This window comes from Ornithorhynchus anatinus, chromosome 5 (assembly GCF_004115215.2).
Source record: "Ornithorhynchus anatinus isolate Pmale09 chromosome 5, mOrnAna1.pri.v4, whole genome shotgun sequence".
In the NCBI taxonomy this organism is placed as follows: domain Eukaryota; kingdom Metazoa; phylum Chordata; class Mammalia; order Monotremata; family Ornithorhynchidae; genus Ornithorhynchus; species Ornithorhynchus anatinus.
Window position 1 is genome coordinate 72,159,843 of NC_041732.1, and position 20,390 is coordinate 72,180,232.

Consider the following 20,390-nt stretch of genomic DNA (forward strand, 5'->3'; position numbering starts at 1 on the left):
CTGCAGCCCCTCCCAAACCCCCATAACCAATGCTCACCTGCCTGCCTCTGTGCCCCTCAGGGACAGGAAGAGTTCTGGCCTGAAACTGTCCAAGAAGAAGGCCCGGCGGAGGCACACAGACGTAAGGCAGCACCGGCTCCCCGCAGAGTCCTGCTCGGTTGTGCTTCCTGGCCCCTGAGTCCTCCCTTCCTCCTGCCCTCAACTCCCATTCCCAGCCCCCTGCTTTTGAACCACAGCTACAGAACTTATTTTCACTTGGGGTTCTGGAGTTTGAGGGTCCCTGATGCTCTCCCCGCACCTCCAGGATCCAAGCAAGGAGTGTTTCACCCTGAAATTCGACCTTAATGTGGACATGGAGACAGAGATTGTTCCTGCCATGAAGAAGAAGTCTTTGGGGTGAGGGCCCTGGCTATCCACAATTGGTGTATGTGAATGTGTGCATGTGAATGTGTGCATGTGTGTATTTGTCCATCTTCTGTGAGGAGTTGGGGTGTGTGTGTTTTTGTGTGTCTGTGAAAGTATGATTGAGTCTGAGTATGTATGAATCAATGGTATTAAGTGCTTACTATGTGCAGAACACTGTACTAAGCACTTGGGAGAATACAATACAACAGAATGTATGTGATGAGTTAGGGAAAAGTTGGGAATGTTGGAAGGTCCATTCCTAACCATGAGATTAGATGTGTAGGAGGGCAGACATCACATGCTTTCTCCCAAGTGTTTTTTTGCTGCTGACAGAGACAGAGTCCTTTTTTATTTTTTTTAATATGGTATTTGTTAAGTGCTTTTGTGTCAAGCACTGTTCTAAGCACTGGGATAGATAGTGTTTTATCGGGTTGGACATAGTCCCTGGCCCACATGGGGCTCACAGTCTAAGTAGGAGGGAGTAGGATTTTATCCCCATCTTACAATTGAGGAAACTGAATCCCAGTGCAGTTGTGACTTGCCCAGTGTCACTCAGCAAGTAATGGGCAGAGCCAGGATTAGAACCCAGGTCATCTGACTCCCAGATCCATGTTCTTTTCCTCGAGGCCATGCAGTCTTGAGCTGGATGGGGCCAGAGGTCAAGTCCAGCAATAGTGTGGCTATGGCCTTGGGTTCTTATATAGTTTAGTCTACAGGAGGTGGGGGTGTGTGTGTGTGTGTGTTTGCGTGTGCGCATGCATATGCATCCCACAGTGTATCAGTATGATTGTAACTGAGTGGGAAGGTCTTTGTAGTTTGTCTTTACATCTGTTGTATGTAATAATAGTAATATTAAGTACTTACTGTGTGCAGAATACTGTACCAAGCACTGACAAAGGTTCACAAGTGGGAATTAAACATGGTCCCTTGTCCCTTGTGGTGTTGACAATCTGAGATATTGTGTGTGTGTGTAAAATCATTTGAGGTTCTTGGGTTATTCAGGAAGAGGAAAAGAGGGACTGGGAATGAGGTTGAGGGGTTGCAGGGGGAGATGGGGCAGGGGCTCACTGCTCCCCCACCCCAAGGGGTGCAGGCCATGGGCAGCGTGAGCAGTGATCCATCCCCCGATCCCCAGGGAGGTGCTACTGCCAGTGTTTGAGAGGAAGGGTGTGGAGCTGAGCAAAGTGGACATCTACCTGGACCAGTCCAACACACCTCTGTCCCTCAACTTCGAGGCTTACAGGTTTGGGGGCCACTACCTGAGGGTCAAAGGTGAGTATCCCTCATCCCGAATGGAGGTTTGGGGGCTGGCGCCTGGAGCAGAGGCAGGGCTGGAAAGGAGGGCGGGGGCGTGGTCTTTCTAAACCTTCTTCTGTGGCTACAATCCGGCCCCAAATCTTCCTGCTGCTTCGGGATCCGAGGCCGGGCCAGCCCAGCGGGCTTGCACTCCCATTGGCCGGGAGCCAGTTCATTAGCATACAGGTGTGTGCCCCATTAGCTGCAGAGATCTTCCCCGCGCCCCAGGAAGAAGCAGTGGAGCTGGTCATGGGGCAGAGGTGCCGACAGCACTGGGGTGGGATCAGTGCAGCCACAGAAATGCCAGGCTCTGAGAACTTCAGGACAGAGCGGCGCGGGGCCAGGGGGCCCAGGAACCTGAGGAGGGGTGAGGGGGTTTTAAGATACGGGAAGGTAACTGGAGCAGGGAGGCTGAAACCTGGGAATAAGGGGTGACTCCCCGCATCTGGGGAGACCGCAGCTGTGATCCCAGGACTGGGCTCACCCTGCTTTCTGCCTCAGTCTCTGATGATAACGAGAGCTCGGGCCGGTGGTAGAGCCAAGTGCTCCGTCCTCACCGTTGCCTCCGACTCTTCCCCAGCTAAGCCCGGCGATGAGCTGAAGGTGGAGCAGGCAGTGAAGGACTTCAAGTCACAGAGCTTACCCATCCTGCGTCCGACAGGGGCCCTGCCCTCCTTGCCTTTCCACCCAGCCCTGGAGAGACCCGACCAGTCGGCCTGCCGTCGGGAGAGCCTGGACATCCTGGTATGTAGGGAGGAAGGGGCTTAGGGTGGGTGAGGGCTGGGCATGGAGCTTCCGGTTCCTGTGGGGCTGACTGCCTCATTGCAGCCCTACTTGGGGCCCTGACTGTGGGCTGGGAGATGAGGGGCAGGGAGCGGGGCTTGCTCAGCTCTTTGGGGACCACCCAGTGCCCTGGTCACATACATAAAGGGTCCCTTTCCCTCCCTCCCGCCCCCTCGGCTTCTGCTCAGCCTCAGCTATAGTAGTTCTGTTCTTTCCTGAGGCAACAGTCCAGAGGAGGGGCGACTGGGTGGAGAGGGAGCAGGATGTGGGTGAGCCAGGCTAGTGAGACTTCCAGTAGGGCTGAGTCCTTAGGGGCTTCACCTTCGGTGCGGGGCAGTCAAGGCAGGTGGGAAGTCAGGGAGTTAGTGGGGATCCCCAGTGCCCCAGTGCATTGTCCTCCTCCTTCTCTCCCTGGCGTCGTCCTGTCATAGCAGCTCTCCAGTGTCCAGGGAAGCTGGGCTAGGGCTTGTTTTTATCTGTCTAAAAGCATGTCCACTCACCTCCTTTCCCACCCCCAAACACTACAGCTGTTCTCTCCCAAATCTTTGCCTCAGGTCAGTCCTGGCTCAAGCCTGGGCTTCCCAAGCTCCAGCTGGGTTTGGAAATCGATAGTATCTCCCAGTCCCTCTACCTGACCCAGGCGGGTTACCCACCCGGCAGGGCTGGGTGATGGCTGGGCTGAGTGACCGCTGGGTGTGCTTGAGAACAGCTGTTTCCGGAGGTGTGGCCAGCCCTGGTTTATCAGCACCCAACAGGGCAAAGCCCAGGGCAGAGTGTGCCGGTGCTTGACTGTGTTCCTGTGTGAGTGGGTGTTTATGTGTGTACGTAATGTGTGTATGAATGATATTGTGTTTGCCTGTGTGTTCAGGTGAGGGGAGCTGAGAGAAGAGGGAGGGAAGGGGCTGGGTTGGTAAGACAAGGGCGAGGTCATCATGACTCAGAGATCCCCAGGCCAGCTGGATGAGGGAATGCGTTTCAGGATGCAATAGGCTGTGCCTGCCGGAGGGGAAGGACCCTCACCCTCAGGCCAGGAAAGGGCAGAGATCTCTCCTTCAGAGAGGGGAGCTGGCAGCCACATCTGTTCCAGCAGCAAGGACCTGCTTACCACTGGAGGAGAGCATGGTGGCGACAAGGGAAGGGTGGGAGAAGGAGGAAGAGGCAGCCCTGGGTGGCCAAGATGGGGCCTGGTACCACCGGGTGGCAGGGGTTGGCACCTGATGGGGTCTTGGAATGGGGTGGGCCTCTGGGTCCTCTCTCCACCACTGACTGGGCTCCTGCTTCCACTCCCCGGGCTGCAGGCCCCCGGTCGGAGGAGGAAGAACATGACGGAGTTCCTGGGGGAGCCCAGCATTCCAGGGCAGGAGTCACCGCTGCCGTCCAGCTGTTCCCTGCCCAGCAACGGCATCGACACTTGGAAGAACCGTGCGGCCAGTCGCTTCAGCGGCCTTTTCGGCTCAGGCCCCAGTGCCGGGTCCTTCGTCAGGGTGTGTGTCCCAGCCTGGGCCCCCTCCTCTTCCACACAGTAACACTCCAGCCCCTCTGTGGTCCTCCACCATGCTTACCTTGGAGGCGGCACGTACAGTCCTTCCCTGCTCCCCTGAGAGGGGCGCAGGCCTGCGGAGGGGGAATGGAACTGAGCTGCAGGACCCCTGAGCCTCACACTACTCTCTTCCCCTCACCTGGCAGTCCTGCCCCTCTCTCCCTTTCCCTCAACGGGCAGTCCTGCCCCTAAAACAGCAGGGCATAGTGGAAAAATCATGGGTCTGGAAGTCAGAAGGATCTGGGTTCTAATCCTGGCCTGGAACAAGTCACTTCACTTCTCTAGGCTTCAGTTTCCTCATCTATAAAATGGGGATTAAGACTGTGAGCCCCATGTGTGACAGGGACTATGTCCAACCTGATTAGCTTGTATCTACCCCAGCACTTAGGGGAAGACTATGTGCCTGGCACATAGGAAGTGCTTAACAAATATTATTGTTGTTACTATTCCCCTCACCTGGCAGTCGTGCCCCCTCGCCTCTTCACCTGGCTGTTCTACCCCATCTCCCCTCACCTGGCAGTCCTGCCCTCTCTCCTCTTGTCCGGCAGTTCTGTCCTTTCTCCCTACCCTTCTCTTAGGAGTCCTGTCCCTTCCCCTTGCCTGGCAGTCCCGTCCCCTTTCCCTTCCTCTTGCCTGGCAGTTCTGCCCTCTCCCCCTTCTTGCCCAGCAGTCCTGTCCCTTCTCTCTCCCGCTTGCCCGGCAGTCCTGTCCCCTCATCTAGCAGAACCGTCACCTCTCCTTTTCTCTTGCCCCGCAGTCTTACCCTCTCTCCTATCCTCTTACTTGGAAGTGTTTTCCCCTCACTTGGCAGTATCGCCCCCGTCCCCTCACCCAACAGTCCTGCCCCCTCTCTTGTCCTCTTACTTGGTAGTCCTTTCTCCTGGCAGGCCTGTCCCCTCCCCCTTCCTCTTGCCCAAAAGTTCTGTACCCTCACTCTCCACCCCCAGCAGTCCTGCCCCTGCTCCCTTCTTCTTGCCTGGCAGTCCTGTCCCCTCTCCCATCCTCTTACCTGGTAGGCCTGTCCCCCCTCCCTTTCTCTTGCCTGGAAATCCTATCCTCTCTCAGCCGGCAGTCTTCCCTACCTCTCCCTTCTTTTTGTCTGGCAGTCCTGTCCCCTCTCCTTCCCTCTTGCCTGGCAGTCTGTCACAGTCAGTTGTATTTATTGAGTACTTAATGTATACTAAGAACTTGGGAGAGTACAACACAATATAACTGACACATTTCCTGTCCACAATGCACTTATAGTCTATAGGGGAAGACAGAAATTAATATGAATTATGAATATGTGCATAGTGCTGTGGGGCTGGGCGACACAGAAGGGAGTGGGAGAAGAGGAGATTAGGGCTTAATTATGGAAGGTGTCTTGTAGATGTGCCTCAATAAAGTTTTGAAGGTGGAGAGAATAATTTTGGATATGAAAAGGGAGGGTGTTCTAGGCCAGAGGCAGGAGATGGGAGAGAGGTCGGCAGCTTGTTAGATGAAATCGAGGTACAGGGAGTAGGTTGGAAATAGAAGAGCCAAGTGTACAGGCTGGGTTGTAGTAGGAGAGTAGCAAGGTGTTGGGAGTGCTTTAAAGCCAGTGGTGAGGAGTTTTTGTTCGATGCAGAGGTGGATGGACAACCACTGGAAGATCTTGAGGAGTGGGAAACGTGGACCGAATGTTTTTGTAGAAAAATGATCCGGCAGCAGAGTGAAGTATGGTCTAAAGTGGGGAGAGACGGGTCACCCGAGTACTTAGTACAGTGCTTCGCAAACAGTAAGTGCTCAATAAATACGATTGAATGAGGCAGGTGGTCAGCAAGGAGGCTGATACAGTAATCAAGGTGGGATAAGATACACGCTTGGATTAACATGGCAGCAATTTGGGTGGAGAGGAAAGGATGGATTTTAGTGATGGTGTGGAGATTGACTTGACAGGATTTAGTGATTGAATATGTGGGTTGAAAGAGAGAAGTCAAGGATAATGGGCTTGTGAGATAGGAAGGATAGTGGTGCTGTCTACGGTGATGGGAAAGTGTTCCCTTCTCCCTCTTCCCTGGCAGTACTATACCCTCACCCAGCAGTCCAGCGCCCTTTTCCTTCCTCTTGCCCAACAGTCCTGCCCTTTCTGTCTCCCTTCCCCTCATTCGACAGTCCTGCCTCCTCTCTCTCTCCCTTCGCCTCACCTGGTGGTCCTGCCCCTCTCCCTTCCCCTTGCCTGGCAGTACTGCCTCTCTCTCTTCCCTTTGCTTGGAAGTCCTGACCCCCTCCTTTCCCCTTGCCCGGCAGTCCTGCCCTTCTCCCTTCTCCTCACTTAACAGTCCTGCCCCTTCTCTCTTCCCCTCACCTGGCAGTCCTGCTCCCTCTCCCTTCCCTTCACTTGGCAGTCCTACTCATCTCCTCTCCCCTCGCCCAGCAGTCCTGCCCCCTCTCCTTTCCTCTCATCCATCAGTTCTGTCCCTAGGAGCTCGACAAGATGGAGCAGCTGGAGAGCAAACTGCATTCGTACAGCCTCTTTGGCCTCCCTAAACTGCCCCAGCGGCTCTGCTTCGACCAGGACTCGTGGGAGGAGGAGGACGAGGAGGACACCGATCTGTGCCTGGAGGACAGCTGGCAGGAGCTCATCGATGGGTCCGAGGTGACACCCTTGGTCATACAACCCACCTGGGGGGGCGGGGGACATAAGCAGGGTGCCCTGGGTTCCAGCAACTCCTCCCTACCCCATCGCCTTCTGCCCCCAGCCCAAAGGGATAAGTGCTCCATCAGCCTTCCCCCAGTCACCCCCTTGCCTCAGCCCCTGCCCCTTCCCCCGCCCAGATGCTGACCCGCCGGCAGTGCCACCAGCAGGAGGCCGTGTGGGAGCTGCTGCACACGGAGGCCACATATATTAAGAAGCTGCGCGTGATCACGGATGTGAGTAGTCCCCGTCCCACCCCCAGAGCCGGAGCTCCGCTGCCAGCAGGGTCGGCCCGGAGGAGGGGCCCCTGGGCCAGGAGGATATGGGAGGGACTATGGACCAGGTCTTGCACTGACCCCCAATTTCCATCCTGCTGTCTCCACAGCTCTTCCTGTGCTGCCTCCTGAACCTGCAGGAATCTGGTCTTCTATGTGAGGTGAGGGCAGGACCCTGAGGCAGAGGAGAGGCTGAGTGACCCCCAGCCGGGAGCTCTGGAACCCAGAGTTGGGGTGTGCTCACTCTTCAGGGGTGTGGAGCAACAGGGCAGGTGGTAGGTCTGGCCTCTTGACTGAGGCTGGGCACTGCGGGCTTCCTGGGAGGGGGTGTGGCTTATTGGAGAGGGGAAGGGCAGAGCAAGGAAGGGGTGTGGTTGATTGGAGAGGAGTGGGGTGGAGCAAGGAAGGGTGTGGCTGATTGAGGAGGGGGTGCCTGCCTGGGGAGGGGGTGGAGCTGAGCTCTCTGTCTCAGCTGAGCTCTCTGTCTGTTTCCCCCCCGCCGGCGTGGGGATCAGGTGGAGGCAGAGCGTCTGTTCAGCAACATCCAGGAGATAATCCAGCTGCATCGGAGCCTGTGGAGCAGTGTGATGGCGCCAGTGCTGGAGAAGGCCAGGCGCACACGGGCCCTGCTGCAGCCCGGAGACTTCCTCAAGGGCTTCAAGATGGTACGAGAGTTGGGTAGGGGTGGGATGGCTGGGTCAGACGACTCTGGCCCAGGGCAGGGGGAGGTCCGCGTTCCACGGATCTTCCCACGGGGCCCACGCACTGCTCCTGGAGACGCAGAGCCTGGGTGGATTGACTGCCTGGGCAGGGAAGATGCACCCCTGAGCCTCCAGCCCTTCACAACCTGGGACCCCGGATCCCAGAGCTGCCGGTCCCTGATGCCCTCCCTACCTTCCCGCTCCCAGTTTGGCTCCCTGTTCAAGCCGTACATCCGCTACTGCATGGAAGAGGAGCACTGCATGGAATATATGCGGAACCTGCTGCGGGACAACGACCTATTCAGGGTCTACGTCACGGTGAGGGGGACCGGCGGGAGAGGTGGGCCCCCAGGGTGGAGGCGGGCGGGTGGGCCGAAGACCCCGGAAGAATTCAGGATTCAGGAATTCTTCGAGAATTCAGGAAGGCACTTCAATGCCCTGTGGTTGCAGTGGGCAGAGAAGCACAAGCAATGCCAGCGGTTGAAGCTGAGTGACATGCTAGTCAAGCCCCACCAGCGCCTCACCAAGTACCCACTGCTGCTCAAGTCGGTGCTGAAGAAGACAGATGAGCCACGCACCAAGGATGCCATCATCACCATGGTAACCGGGTGGAGGACGGCGGGGAGAGGCTGGACCAGTGCAGGGACCGACAGGGATTGAGTCCTGTCCCCCTGCCTCAGTGGATGTGGGTGTGGGTCCCACCTCTTTGGCCCTGCATGTGAGTTCTGCCCACTCTCCCACTCCCCCCGGCTCTGGGTACGTTATCCCCCTCCCTGGTCCCGACTGTGAGTCCTGCCCCATCCTGGCCATGTATGTGAGTTCCGTCCCCCCACCGGCCTTCGCCACCCCCAGATTGGCTCCGTGGAGCGGTTCATTAATCACGTGAATTCGCGGATGCGGCAGCGGCAGGAGCAGCTGCGCCTGGCAGCCATCGTCAGCCGCATCGACTCGTATGAAGTGGTGGAGAGCAGCACGGACGAGGTGGACAAGGTAACAGAGTTCCAGGCCCAGCTTCCCTCCCCCAGCCCCATCTCCCCAACTCCCCATGCCCCTGGCTCCTCATCTTCCCGCTTGCCGTGTCCCAGGAGGGAGGAGGCCTGGTTCGGAGAAACTCCCTTCCAGTGCCCTGGCCATGTTTCCTCAGAGAGTCTGGGCCAGTCCAAACTTTGGTCCTGCCCCCTACCCTGGGGCCTCTCTGCCTTGCCTCTTGCCCAAGTGTCACATTGGACACCCTCACCTCCCAGTCTTCCCTCCCCTGGCTTTCGATTCCTGACCCTTCCACCCCTTAGCTCCTGAAGGAGTTTCTGCGCCTGGACCTGACAGCCCCCATCCCCGGGGCATCTCCTGATGACACGCGGCAGCTGCTTCTGGAAGGCAGTATGAGGATGAAGGAAGGCAAGGATAGCAAGGTGGGGGCAGCTCCTTCTTGGCCAGCCCTGACCCCTCATCTGACCCCTCACCCCATAATGACTGTCACCGCGGAGGCCCCTCTGGAGATCCCCAGCCCCCCCGCCACCCAGTTCTCCCCTACAGCCCCCGCCAGTCCGCTTGGTAGTGACCCCGGCCCCTCGCCCTACCCCTCCAGATGGACGTGTACTGCTTCCTCTTCACCGACCTTCTCCTGGTCACCAAGCCAGTGAAGAAGGCCGAACGGACCAAGGTCATCCGGCAGCCGCTGCTTGTGGACAAGATCGTTTGCCGGGAGCTCCGGGACCCTGGTGAGTGCCTGCGGTGCTTCCTGCAGCACCCCCACCCCCACACCCTCCCAGTTCCCTCCTCCGGCCTGGCTGGGCTCCCCGGCAGCTTTCTCCAAGTGCCCAGGGACCCCTGTTTCCAATGGGAGGGATGCAACCCCCTGAGCTGGGGAGTGGGGAGGGGAGCCCGCTGGGGCATCTGTCTCCTGTGCTGCTGAGTCTCTCCTTCCTAACTGCTCTACCCCCACTGTCCCCTCAGGTTCCTTCCTTCTCATCTATCTGAATGAATTTCACAGCGCTGTGGCTGCTTACACCTTCCAGGCCAGCGGGCAGGCTCTGTGCCGGAGCTGGGTAGAAGCCATTTACAATGCCCAGGTGACGGGGAGGGGTCCAGCTGGGGCAGGGTCAGTAAGGGTAGAGCGGAGGGAGAAGTGGAGTCGATGATGGATCAGTCATTGAGTAGTAATGGTAGTATTAGCATATATTGAGCACCCACTTGGTGCGACATCCTGTGTTAGGCATTAGGGAAGTTCAGAATAATGAAGTGATGCCTTTTCTGCCTATAAGGAGCTTATGCGCTCATGAGGGAGGCACATAAAAAATGTCTACACCTCCAGTAGTCCAGATCAGTAAACTGAGCAGGCATTTGTACACGAGTACAAAGGAGTTCAGTCAGTTGTATTTATTGAGAGCTTACTGCGTGCAAAGCACTGTACTAAGCACATGAGAGAGAGTCATGAGATGAGGGGATGATATGGCCCAGGATGCTGGAGAAGGCTTGTTGGAGGAGCTGGGTTTTGAAGGGATTTGAAAGTGGGAACATTCATTCATTCATTCAGTAGTATTTATTGAGCACTTACTATATGCAGAGCACTGTACTAAGCGCTTGGAATGTACAAATAGGTAGCAGATACAGTCCCTGCCCTTGACGGGCTTACAGTCTAATCGGGGGAGTCAGACAGACAAAAACAATAGCAAATAAATAGAATCAAGGTGATGTACATCTCATTAACAAAATAAATAGGGTAATGAAAATTTATACAGTTGATTAATGATAACATGCGAAAGCGGTAACACAGTAACAGGATACAATAAAATAGTATTAATAAGCAGGTGTTAACCAGGGTCGGGGGTTGGGGGTTGATCTGTTGGTGAGGAGATCCATCTGATGTGGTGGGGAGGGAGCTCCCAGCCTAGGGGATGGTGTGATCGTGGGGACAGAGGACAGAGAACCGAGAGGGGTCCAAGGGGAGCAAGGCTAATGAAAGGAAGGGTTTGGGAGGACTTTTGAGGAAGCCTGTCTCCTGCTAGTCTCTGCTCAGAGGTTGGAGGCCGGGGTAGGAAACAGGTGCTGAGTCCTTGGCCAGGGGCCTCCCCTGTCCTACAACCTCTGCTTCCTGGGTTCTTCCTCACAGCCTCTAGACTGTAAGCTCATTGTGGACAGGGAGCGTGTCTACCAATTCTGTTATATTGTCCCTCCCAAGCACTTAATACAGTACTCGGCACACAGTAAGTACTCAATAAATATGAATGATTGATTTCTCCTCCCCCCCGCCCATTTCCAGAACCTGCTGAAGAGGTTGAGATTACAGGAGCACCAGAGGAGCCAGCAGCAACTGCAGAGCCTGGAGGAGGAGGAGGAGGAGGAAGAAGAGGAGGATGAAGAAGATGATACCAGCACTTCCGCCGCCAGCTCCCCTACCATCCTGCGCAAAAGCAGTAATAGTCCAGACTCTCAGACCTGGTATGTCTCCCTGGTGCCCTCCTGCCTACCCTACCGAGCAGCTCCCAGCCCAACTCGCACCATTCATTCATTCATTCGTATTTATTGAGCACCTACTGTGTGCAGAACACTGTTGTAAGCCTTGGGGAGAGTATAATTTAACAATAAGCAAACATATTCCATGCCCACATGAGCTTACGATCTAGAGGGTGAGGCAGACATTAATATAAATAAATAAATTTCAGATATGGCATTAGTGCTGTGGGTCTGGGATGGAGGATGAATAAAGGGAGTGAGTAAGGGAGTGTGAAAAGAGAAAAGGGCGACTTACTCAGGGAAGGCCTCATGGAGGAAATGTGCATTCAGTAAGACTTTGAAAGAGGGGAGAGTCATTGTCGGATATGAGGAAGGAGGGTGTTCCAAGCCAGAGGCAGGAAGTGGGCGAGGGGTTGACGGTGAGATAGATGAGGTCGAGGAACCGTGAGAAGGTTATGGCATAGTGGATAGAGCATGGGCTTGGGAGTCAGAAGATCATAGAGTCTAATCTTGATTCCACCACTTGTTTGCTGTGTGTCCTTGGATAAGTGATTTCACTTCTCTGGGCTTCAGTTACCTCATCTGTGAAATGGGGATTGAGACTCCGAGCCCCACGTGGGAAAGGGACTGTATTCAATCCAATTTCCTTGTATCCATCCCAGCGCTTAGTAACGTTCCTGGCACATGGTAAGCGCTTAATAAATACCTCATTATTATTATTATTAGGAGCGAAGTGTGTGGGCTGGGTTGTAATAGAAGAGTAGCAAGGTGAGGTAGGAGTGGGCAAAGTGATTGACTGTTTTGAAACCAATACTGAGGAGTTTCTGTTTGATGTAGAGGTGGATGGCCAACCACTGCAGTTTCTTGAGGAGTGGGGAAATGTGTCCTAAACATATTTGTGGAAAAATGATGTGGGCAGCAGAGTGAAGTGCGGACTGGAATGGGGAGAGGCAGGAGGCTGGGAGGTCAGCAAGGAAGTAATCAAGGCAGGATAGAATAAACTATTGGATTAGCCTGGTAGCGTTTTGGTTGGAGAGGAAGGGGCGGATTTATCGATGTTGTGGAGGTGGCACTTTCCCACCCCAGCCTCCTTCCGTGGTCCTCCCCCATAGTCAGCCAGGCTCCAGGACCAATGAAACCTAGATGCCCGGTGGAACTTAGTGAGATCCTCGTTCCAGCAAGAGGCGATCAAAGCATGCCTGTAAGCCACAGCCTGGGGCTTCTCTCTTCTTGAGAAGCAGCATGGCCTAGTGGGTAAACCACAGGCCTGGGAGTCAGAAGGACCTGGATTCTAATCCTGGATCCTTCATTTGTCTGCTGCGTGACCTTGGGCAGGTCACTTCACTTCTTTGTGCCCCAGTTAGCTCATCTGTAAAATAGGGTTTAAGACTGTGAGCCCCATGTGGGATATGGATAATGTCCAACCCGATTTGCTTGTATCTACCCTAGTGCTTAGTACAGTCTCTGGCACAAAGTAAGGTTTTAACAAATACCATAAAAAAATCCTCGGTCTAGGTCAAATTTCTGCAGTGACATATAAATAAATGCTCACCCAATGGGAGCTGAACATGGCTTGAGTAGGTGCAGCGAGAAAAGACCAGCAAGAGTCAGAAAGGGTCCCTGCCCTTGAAGAGTTAATCCAGGAGAGGACAGACACAGACCAGAAACACACAAAATGATGAAATAATTCAATGACACATAAATTCTACCAGGGCGTGATTCATGCAGGAAAGTGGAGTAAGAAAGGAGAGAGATGAGTGAGAATGGCAGAAGAGAAGGAAATATCAGAGAGCTCAAGAGAATAATGGGCACAGCTTGTGGGAGCCTCATTTCCTGGTACTGGATTTGCCCCAGTCACCCTCCCTCCCCTAAACGAAGCATCACAAACAATACCCAAGTTAGGGAAGCCCACAAAATGCACACATTCCCCAGCCCTATAATGTGCTGTGTTTGTGGCAATTGTAGATTCTGTGGATAAGGCAGGTGCATTGTGGGAATTGTTTTTTCTGCAACCCAGACAGGTGCATTGTATCGTAGTTTCTGTGGCAGAGGCAAGTGAGGCCAGGAAGTATGGCAAAAACGCGGTTGCCTGCTGAAACTTAAATGTTCTGCAGTGCTGTAGTGGAGACCAGAAAGATAAAGTGTGTCTGAGCATGTCGCCGTGCGTGCTCAGAAAATATGTCTCTGTGGGTGTCTGAGAGAGCACATTTGGTCTGGTTGGAGGATTGTGCACTTTGCGTACTGAGAAAACATCTCCAGGTTGGGCCTAACTGGCGAGCACATCTATGTTTGTCTGGGAGCACTTTTGTGTGAGTGTATGTCTGATTGGGTGAGAGAGCATAGCTGAGTTCGTACACGTCTAAGATGATGTCTCCTTTGCGAATAGGAGTACGTGCGAGGAAGCCCATCTGTGTGTGTGTGTCAGTGGGCGTGAGAGAAAGCCGGTCCGGGTGTATGTGCATATCAGCACAGGAGAGGCGAGGAGACACGTAAATTCTACCGGCGGGTGATTCATGCAGGGAAGTGGAGTAAGAAAGGCAGCAGGGAGATGAGCAAGAATGGCAAAAGGGAAGGAAATATCAGAGAGCTCAAGAGAATAATGGACCTAGTGTGGTGGAGTCTCATTTCCTGGTACTGGGCTTCCTCCAGTCCCCCCGTTCCCTGCCCCCCCCCCCCCCCCGCCCCGTTGGAGACTCTGAACACTGTTTCCTAGATCTTGAGGAGCCAGGAGTCCCCATAGATTCTAACAGGACTCCTCACCCCTCACAGACCCAAAATTCCAGAAAAAATTAACTCAGGTGGAGCCTACCCAAAGGGCACAGTTCAGATACAGGAAAACGCTGGCTTCAGCCCCTCCAGCACTCCCCCTATTCTTCCCACTTCCTACCCTCTGCCACCAGAAAAGAGCCCAGCAACTCAGGACTGCTCCAGTCCTAACATTCCTCCTAACAATCTGACCCTATTCCCCTCTCCCACCCTAAGAAAAGGGAGCAATCCTCAGTCCTTTGGCAGATATATACACACCACCTCCAGGTCATTCATGCTCCACCTACATTCACTCATGGGCATTCATATACACTCCGGTAGTCCTTATGTGTATACACACTCACACCCATGCATCTGTGAACACCCATGCAACAAATAAAGACAGTAAAGAAGAGGCAAAAGAAATGGAGAGCACAAATGCATAGTTTAGAGAGTGAGCCATTGGGTTAGTGTGGGAGCTGATGAGAGGAGAGGGAGCAGGAGAAGCTAGAGTATTGAAGTTCAGTAAGAGAGGTGGGTTGGTCCAACCTTGGCAGGAGGGGAACCAGAGCCAGGTTTCTGTAACTGACATTCAGTCAATCAGTCATTCAGTCATCAATTAATGGCACTTACTGAACACCTACTGAGTGCTAGGCACTGAACTAACTGCTTAGAAGAATTCAGCATGGCAGGATTCATTCCCTGTCCTTAAGGTGTTTCCAGTCTGATGGGGGGTTCCAGAGAACGGTGAGCCCCTCACCCCATTTTCCAGGAGGATTGATTCCTTGGTTCCAGCCTTGAGTGGTATTTGTTAAGTGCTTACTATGTGCTGAGCACTGTTCTAAGCGCTGGGGTAGATACAAGGTATTCAGGTTGTCCCACTTGGGGCTCACAGTCTTAATCCCCATTTTACAGATGAGGTAACTGAGGCACAGGGAAGTTAAGTGACTTGCCCAGAATCACACAGCTGATGAGTGGCAGAGCAGGGATTAGAACCCATGACCTCTGGCTTCCAACCCCATGCTCTTTCCACTAAGCCACACTGCTACCCCTGTAGTGCCTCCAGGTTCCTGGAGTCATTGGAGAATCCGAATCAGTGGGGAAAGGTTCTGTGTTTCATTTGGTGCAGCCGAGGCAGAGGGATAGGGTGTTGGGGACCCCACTGCAGGTGACCAATGGTTTTGACCTGAAAATAGTTCTTGGGGATGCTGGGATTATAGCACCAGTAGCCTCTGTGGACAGTTACCCAAGTGAATTAGTGCCCTTGGAATCAATCTATCAGTGGTATTAATTGAGCACTTACTGTGTGCAGAACACTGTACTAAGCGCATAGAAGAATATAATATGTAGAGCTGGTGGACATGATACCTGCCTACAAGGAGTTTACAGACTAGAGGAGGAGACAGACATTAATATAATTTCCAGATGGGTATGTACATAAGTGCTGTGGACCTGGAGGAGGGGTGAATATCAAAGTACTTAAGGGGTTCAGACCCAAATGGGTTCAGACCAAGACAGAAGGAAAGACTTAGAAAAGGAGGTGAGAGCATAGTGAGGGAAGGCATCTTTGAAGAGCTATGATTTCAGTAGGGCTTGGAAGGTAGGGAGAATGGTGGTCGGTTGCCTATTAAGTGGGAGGAGCTTCCAGGCCAGAGGGAGGATGTGAGCCAGGGGTCAGCAGCAAGAAAGGTAAAATTGAGGTACAGTGAGTAAGTTGGTGTTCGAGAAGTGATGCGTGTAGGTTGGGTTGTAGCAGGACAACAGGGAGGTAGGAGAGGAGGGACAGAACTGATTAAGTGCCTAAAAGCCAATGGAAAGGGGTTTCTGTTTGATGCAGAAATGGCTAGGCAACAAGTGGTAATTTTTGAGGATTGGGGACACATGGACTGAGCTTTCTGTAGCAAAATGACCTGGGCAGCAGAGTAGTCTGGAGAAGAAAGATATAGGAGGTAGGGAGGGCAGCAAGGAGGCTGATGCAGTAATCAAGACAGAATATCAACAGTGTTTGGATCAGAATAATAGCAGTTGGGTGGAGAGGAAGGGGCAGATTCTAGAATTGTGAAGATAACTGACAGGATTTGGTAATGACAGACTGAACGAGAGAGATGAGTTGAGCTCAGAAGTGAATCAGTCCCCGTTTCTAGGTCAGCTAAAGCTCACCATTCGGTTCAGTGCTCAGAGGCCGCAGATCGGGGCCGGTCCAGATGGAACGAGCCTGGGCCAGGCGTTCTTGGGCCCTGGATTTCCAGCCAATGGGCTTTTGCCTTAAGGAGCAGGCCTCCTGGTGGGGCCCATAGCACGGGCAACAGCTCTGAGGCTGGAAGATCGTGCCAGAGGAAGTGGGGCCAGCTTGCTTAGCTGGAGCGGAGGGCCCAGGCTAGTGGGTGGGTCAGAGAGAGTGGGCCCCTGCTCCCTGACCCTCTCCTCCTCTGGTTCTGTAGCCCGTCTGATGGCTCCACGGAGACCCTGGCGGTGGTGGTGGTGGAGCCTGGGGAGACGCCGTCTTCCCCCGAGTTTGGAGGGGGGCCATTCAGCTCTCAGTCGGACGAGACTTCGCTCAGCACCACAGCTTCCTCCACGCCCCCCGCCCGCGAGCTGCAGGGACCCGAGCCCACTGGCCGGGGCCTGCTGCCCCTGGTCCCCGGCGGAAGCTGCCGCTCCTGCTCCATCGACTCGGCCTATGGCACCCTTTCGCCCACCTCCCTGCAGGACTTCGTGGCTGCCGCCGTGGAGCCTTCCCCAGGGCCACGGGAGCCAGCCGAGCCCCCCGCCTCTTCCGCATCTCCCCGGCCGCCCTCTCCTCGTCTTCGCCGCCGGACTCCCGTGCAGTTCCTGCCCTGCCGGCCGGCCCTGTTCAAGTCCAAATCTGAGGCCAACCTGCTCCAGCTGTTCTCCACCCCCGGGCCCCCCAGGCCACTGCTCCCCCCGAGCAGGAGCCTGTCAGAGCTATGTCTGGTGGTCCCGCCCACGTGGGGCCTCCCCAGGACTCCGGGGGCTACGGGATCCCAGTCCCCATCCCAGGAAGTCCGGCCACACTTGGACTGCAGCATCCCCCAAGGCCCTGTGGGGGTTTCCGGCGGTCATGGCCATAGCGCTGGTGGCAGTGGAGGCGGCGGTGGTGGCAGCTCAGAGCTGGCAGAGGCCAAGGGCAGGGTTTCTCCTGCTGCCCCCAGGTACCCGAGGGGACAGGAAGGGTCCGAGCAGGGTGACCAGGCCCTTCCCCGCTGTGAGTCCAGGGAGCTGGCCTCAGGGGGCCCCCCCAGGACCCCACCAGAGTTCCCCCCAACCTCAACCCAGCACAGGAAGCTGACTTTGGCCCAGCTCTACCGTATCAGGACTACCCTGCTCCTCAACTCCACGCTGACAGCGTCGTGAGTGCGGGGTGGGGGTCCGGGGAGGGTGGCAGTTCAGGGACAACTGGGGACCATATCTTGGGGGAGTAGAGGGTACATACCTCACTCTGAATTCATATGCTCCCTCGGGAGGTCAGAGGTCATGGGTGGAGTTTGTGGCATTACTTGAATTCCCCTCTGTATCTGCACCCCTCATTGACAGGGCCTGGAGGAAGGTGGTACAGAAGTAGTGGAAGTAGAAGTAGTTGGAGCATTTATCGAGTGCCCACTGAATGAGACCCTTGAGAAATGCCGAATAAAGAAGTGACAGATTCCCTGCCCACAAGGAGCTTACATGCTAACAGGGGAGACAGACATAAAAGTATTTATGATTAGAAGGGTCAAAATAATTGAATTGATTACGAGTCCTAAGTCAGGTCGAAATTCGGTTATAAATGAAGGGATGTTAGGGCTCTGGGTGCTGGGAAATTAATCCGGGTAAACTTGGGGGAGGTGGGGATTTAGGGGCTTCGGATGTCAGGATTTGGAATTGCCATTCGCCATTGAGCCGTCCTCCCACTCTGTCCTGCAGGGAGGTCTGAACTGCAGGAGGATCCCAAGGGGCCGCAGCGGGCCAGGGAGCCAGGCAGACGTCCGACTGCCCCTCAGAGACGCCGTCTCGGGTCCCAGTTGCAGGCTGAGACTTCTGCTCCGGAAGCCCCCATCTCCCCCATCCAAGAGGAGGTCGGGGGAGAGAAGCGGGGCCGAATGCTGGGGCCCCCACCGAGAGGACCCCAATTTGCACTTTGTCAGAACTGGCTGGGATGGGAGACGGGAAAGACCTCAAGCCCCCAGGGACCAGGAACCGCCCCCCTCTCTCCCCAACCCCTCCAGCCTTCCCCAGTCTCTGCCCCTGCCCCACACTAATTCGCCAATGGCTTCCCTGCCCAGGGCCACCTTCCTTCCTACTGTCCTCTAGCACCACTAAGGGCTCCAGCCCAGCTCTCCACCCAGGACAACCTAACTGGCTCCGTTCCCACTGCTCGCTGGCCCCGCCCAACTCCACTCACCTTCTTCCCCTTTCCCCTTCACCAGCCCCTCTTCTGCCAATGGAGACCTCCAGTGAGAGTCCCTGGCCTGCTTAGAGTCAGTCCCCTGGGGAGCTCCCTTCCGCCCCCCACCTCCAACCACTGGGTCCTACCTGGGGCTGGGTCCAGGGTCCGCCACAGTCCCCGTCTTTGTATAAAGGTGCATATTTATTGAGCTTTTGGTTTCTTTTATAAAGACTTGTGTATATTCTCTGGTTTGGAAAAGCCTCCTTATGTTTCTGCCAGGCCTTTTGTGTGTCTTCGTGACAACAGACCTGGGGCCCGGGCAACCCTGCCCGCCTGCATGGTGGCTCAGTGAAAGCAGTGTGGCTTAGTGGAAAGAGCCTGGACTTGGGAGTGAGAGGTAGTGGGTTGTAATCCTGGCTTCGCTACCTGTCAGCTGTGTGACTTTGGGCAAGTCACTTCTCTGTGCCTCAGTTCCCTCATCTGTAAAATGGGGATTAAGACTGTGAGCCCCACGTGGGGCAACCTGATTACCTTGTATCTACCCAGTGCTTAGAAATGTGCTTGGCACACATAGTAAGCACTTAACAAATACCAAAATTATTATTAAAAGCTGCTCCTGAGTGGGTGGTCATATCAGCCATTTACCACAGTCTGATAGTGGGTGGAGAGAGCCTGGGCCTGGGAGTCAGAAAGACCCAGATTCTAATCTTGACTCCATCACTTGTCTGTTGTGTGACCTTGGGCAAGTCACTTCACTTCCCTGGGCCTCAGTTACCTCATCTGTACAATGGAGATTAAGACTGAGCCTCATGGGAGACAGGGACTAGGTCCAACCTGATTTGTTGGTATCCACCCCAGCACTTAATACAGTGCCTGGCACATAGTAAGTGCTTAACAAATATCACACTAATTAGTGAGTTGACCCATCTCAACCTGAAGCCTGAGGACTCGAAGTGGTCTGCTCTTGGGGAGATGGGGCCAGGGTCAAACTCCCTCCACCTAGCTCCTGGAAATGTTTCTGGGCCCAACTTCCAGAGAGCGAAGCCATCCTGTGTGATGTCACAGGATGTGGGGAGTGGGTAGAGAGGCTGCTGCACCCCCACCCTCCCTCTGAGGAAGAAACCAAATGGTGGCAATGCCCGGCTCCTGAGCCGATGTCCAGATGGCCGCTTGGTGCGTTGGGATGCGTAGTCTCCTGAGGTTCCCCTTTCCAACCGACCGTGTCCCTCTCCAGGTCCCGAGGGTGCCCACCTACCACCCCTGCTGTGGGGGGGTGGGGGCCCAGGCCAAGGTGTGATGAAGCGGGATGGTTGGGGGGAGAGGCAACCTGTGTACCCCCCGGTCTCAGGGCCTTACCCTCCAGCCGTCATGGGGTTCTGCGAGCCTGCCAGGAGCGGAGAAGGGACCCAGTTCCCTGGCTCGTGAACTCTCCCGTTTTTCTTCCTCGGGGTTGTGGGGGAGGACGGTGTGACCTGAGTCACTGGCCAGGTATAAGGGGGTCCCGGGCCTCGGTAGGCGGACGGGCCCGCCCCCTCTCTCCGCCCGGCAAGCTCTCAGGGCTTTGATCTCTCGACGTTTCCTCCTCCCAGCCTTTTCGCTCACCAGCTTCCCCTCGGGGGTGGTGCCGCGGCTTTGCTGAGAAACGGGGTCGGGGGAAAGGGAAGGGCGGCGGGGAAGCCCCGACCCAGGCCCGCCCCGTGCAGGGGCCCTGGCGCCCTGGCCCGGCGCGCTCCCCTGGGCGCGGAGTCATGCAGCTGCAGCCGGGGGGCCGGCCGGCGGCGGTGAGTGGGGGCCTGCGGCCGGAGAGGGGTCTCTATCCCGCCGACCTCGACGCTCTCGGGGGAGGGGAGAGGACCGGGGTTGGGGGCTGGGGGAGGTCTCTGCCCGTGGAAGAAGGAGGAGGTCGGGGCCGAGCTGCCTCTCGCCGGTAATGGATCCCAAAAGCAGACTTCGGCCGAAGGCAGGGGCGAGGGGATGGTCCGAGGGCAGCTTTGGGCAGCAGAGGGATTGTCCGAGGGCAGCGGCGTTCGGCGGGTGAGAGGGGGTTGCTTGGGATGCCTAGATTCTGTCAGCGGCCCTGTGGCGGGCTGGGGCGAGGGTGAGTCCTGAGGGGTCCTGGAGTTGGTGTCGGGGGGGTCTGGTAGGGCTG

General features: G+C 55.4%; 1 protein-coding gene across 4 annotated transcripts in view; it reads left to right on the top strand.

Annotated features, from left to right (window-relative positions):
• PLEKHG5 (pleckstrin homology and RhoGEF domain containing G5) overlaps positions 1–18,485 on the top strand; it is a 46,873-nt gene extending 28,388 nt beyond the window's left edge. For 2 of the 4 annotated variants that reach the window (XM_029066013.1, XM_029066015.2), the window contains 18 exons: positions 61–121; positions 305–396; positions 1,541–1,677; positions 2,282–2,445; positions 3,783–3,968; positions 6,468–6,641; positions 6,821–6,916; positions 7,066–7,116; positions 7,471–7,620; positions 7,864–7,974; positions 8,107–8,256; positions 8,509–8,646; positions 8,946–9,065; positions 9,242–9,374; positions 9,610–9,725; positions 10,916–11,094; positions 16,296–17,225; positions 17,779–18,485. In XM_029066013.1, the coding sequence (XP_028921846.1) occupies positions 61–121; positions 305–396; positions 1,541–1,677; positions 2,282–2,445; positions 3,783–3,968; positions 6,468–6,641; positions 6,821–6,916; positions 7,066–7,116; positions 7,471–7,620; positions 7,864–7,974; positions 8,107–8,256; positions 8,509–8,646; positions 8,946–9,065; positions 9,242–9,374; positions 9,610–9,725; positions 10,916–11,094; positions 16,296–17,225; positions 17,779–17,788 (2,998 nt within the window). In that variant the 3' untranslated portion in view covers positions 17,789–18,485. The remainder of the gene's footprint in view (positions 1–60; positions 122–304; positions 397–1,540; positions 1,678–2,281; positions 2,446–3,782; positions 3,969–6,467; positions 6,642–6,820; positions 6,917–7,065; positions 7,117–7,470; positions 7,621–7,863; positions 7,975–8,106; positions 8,257–8,508; positions 8,647–8,945; positions 9,066–9,241; positions 9,375–9,609; positions 9,726–10,915; positions 11,095–16,295; positions 17,226–17,778) is intronic. The other 2 variants (XM_039912085.1, XM_039912084.1) reach the window with 2 other exon arrangements.
• Positions 18,486–20,390: the final 1,905 nt, after the last annotated feature.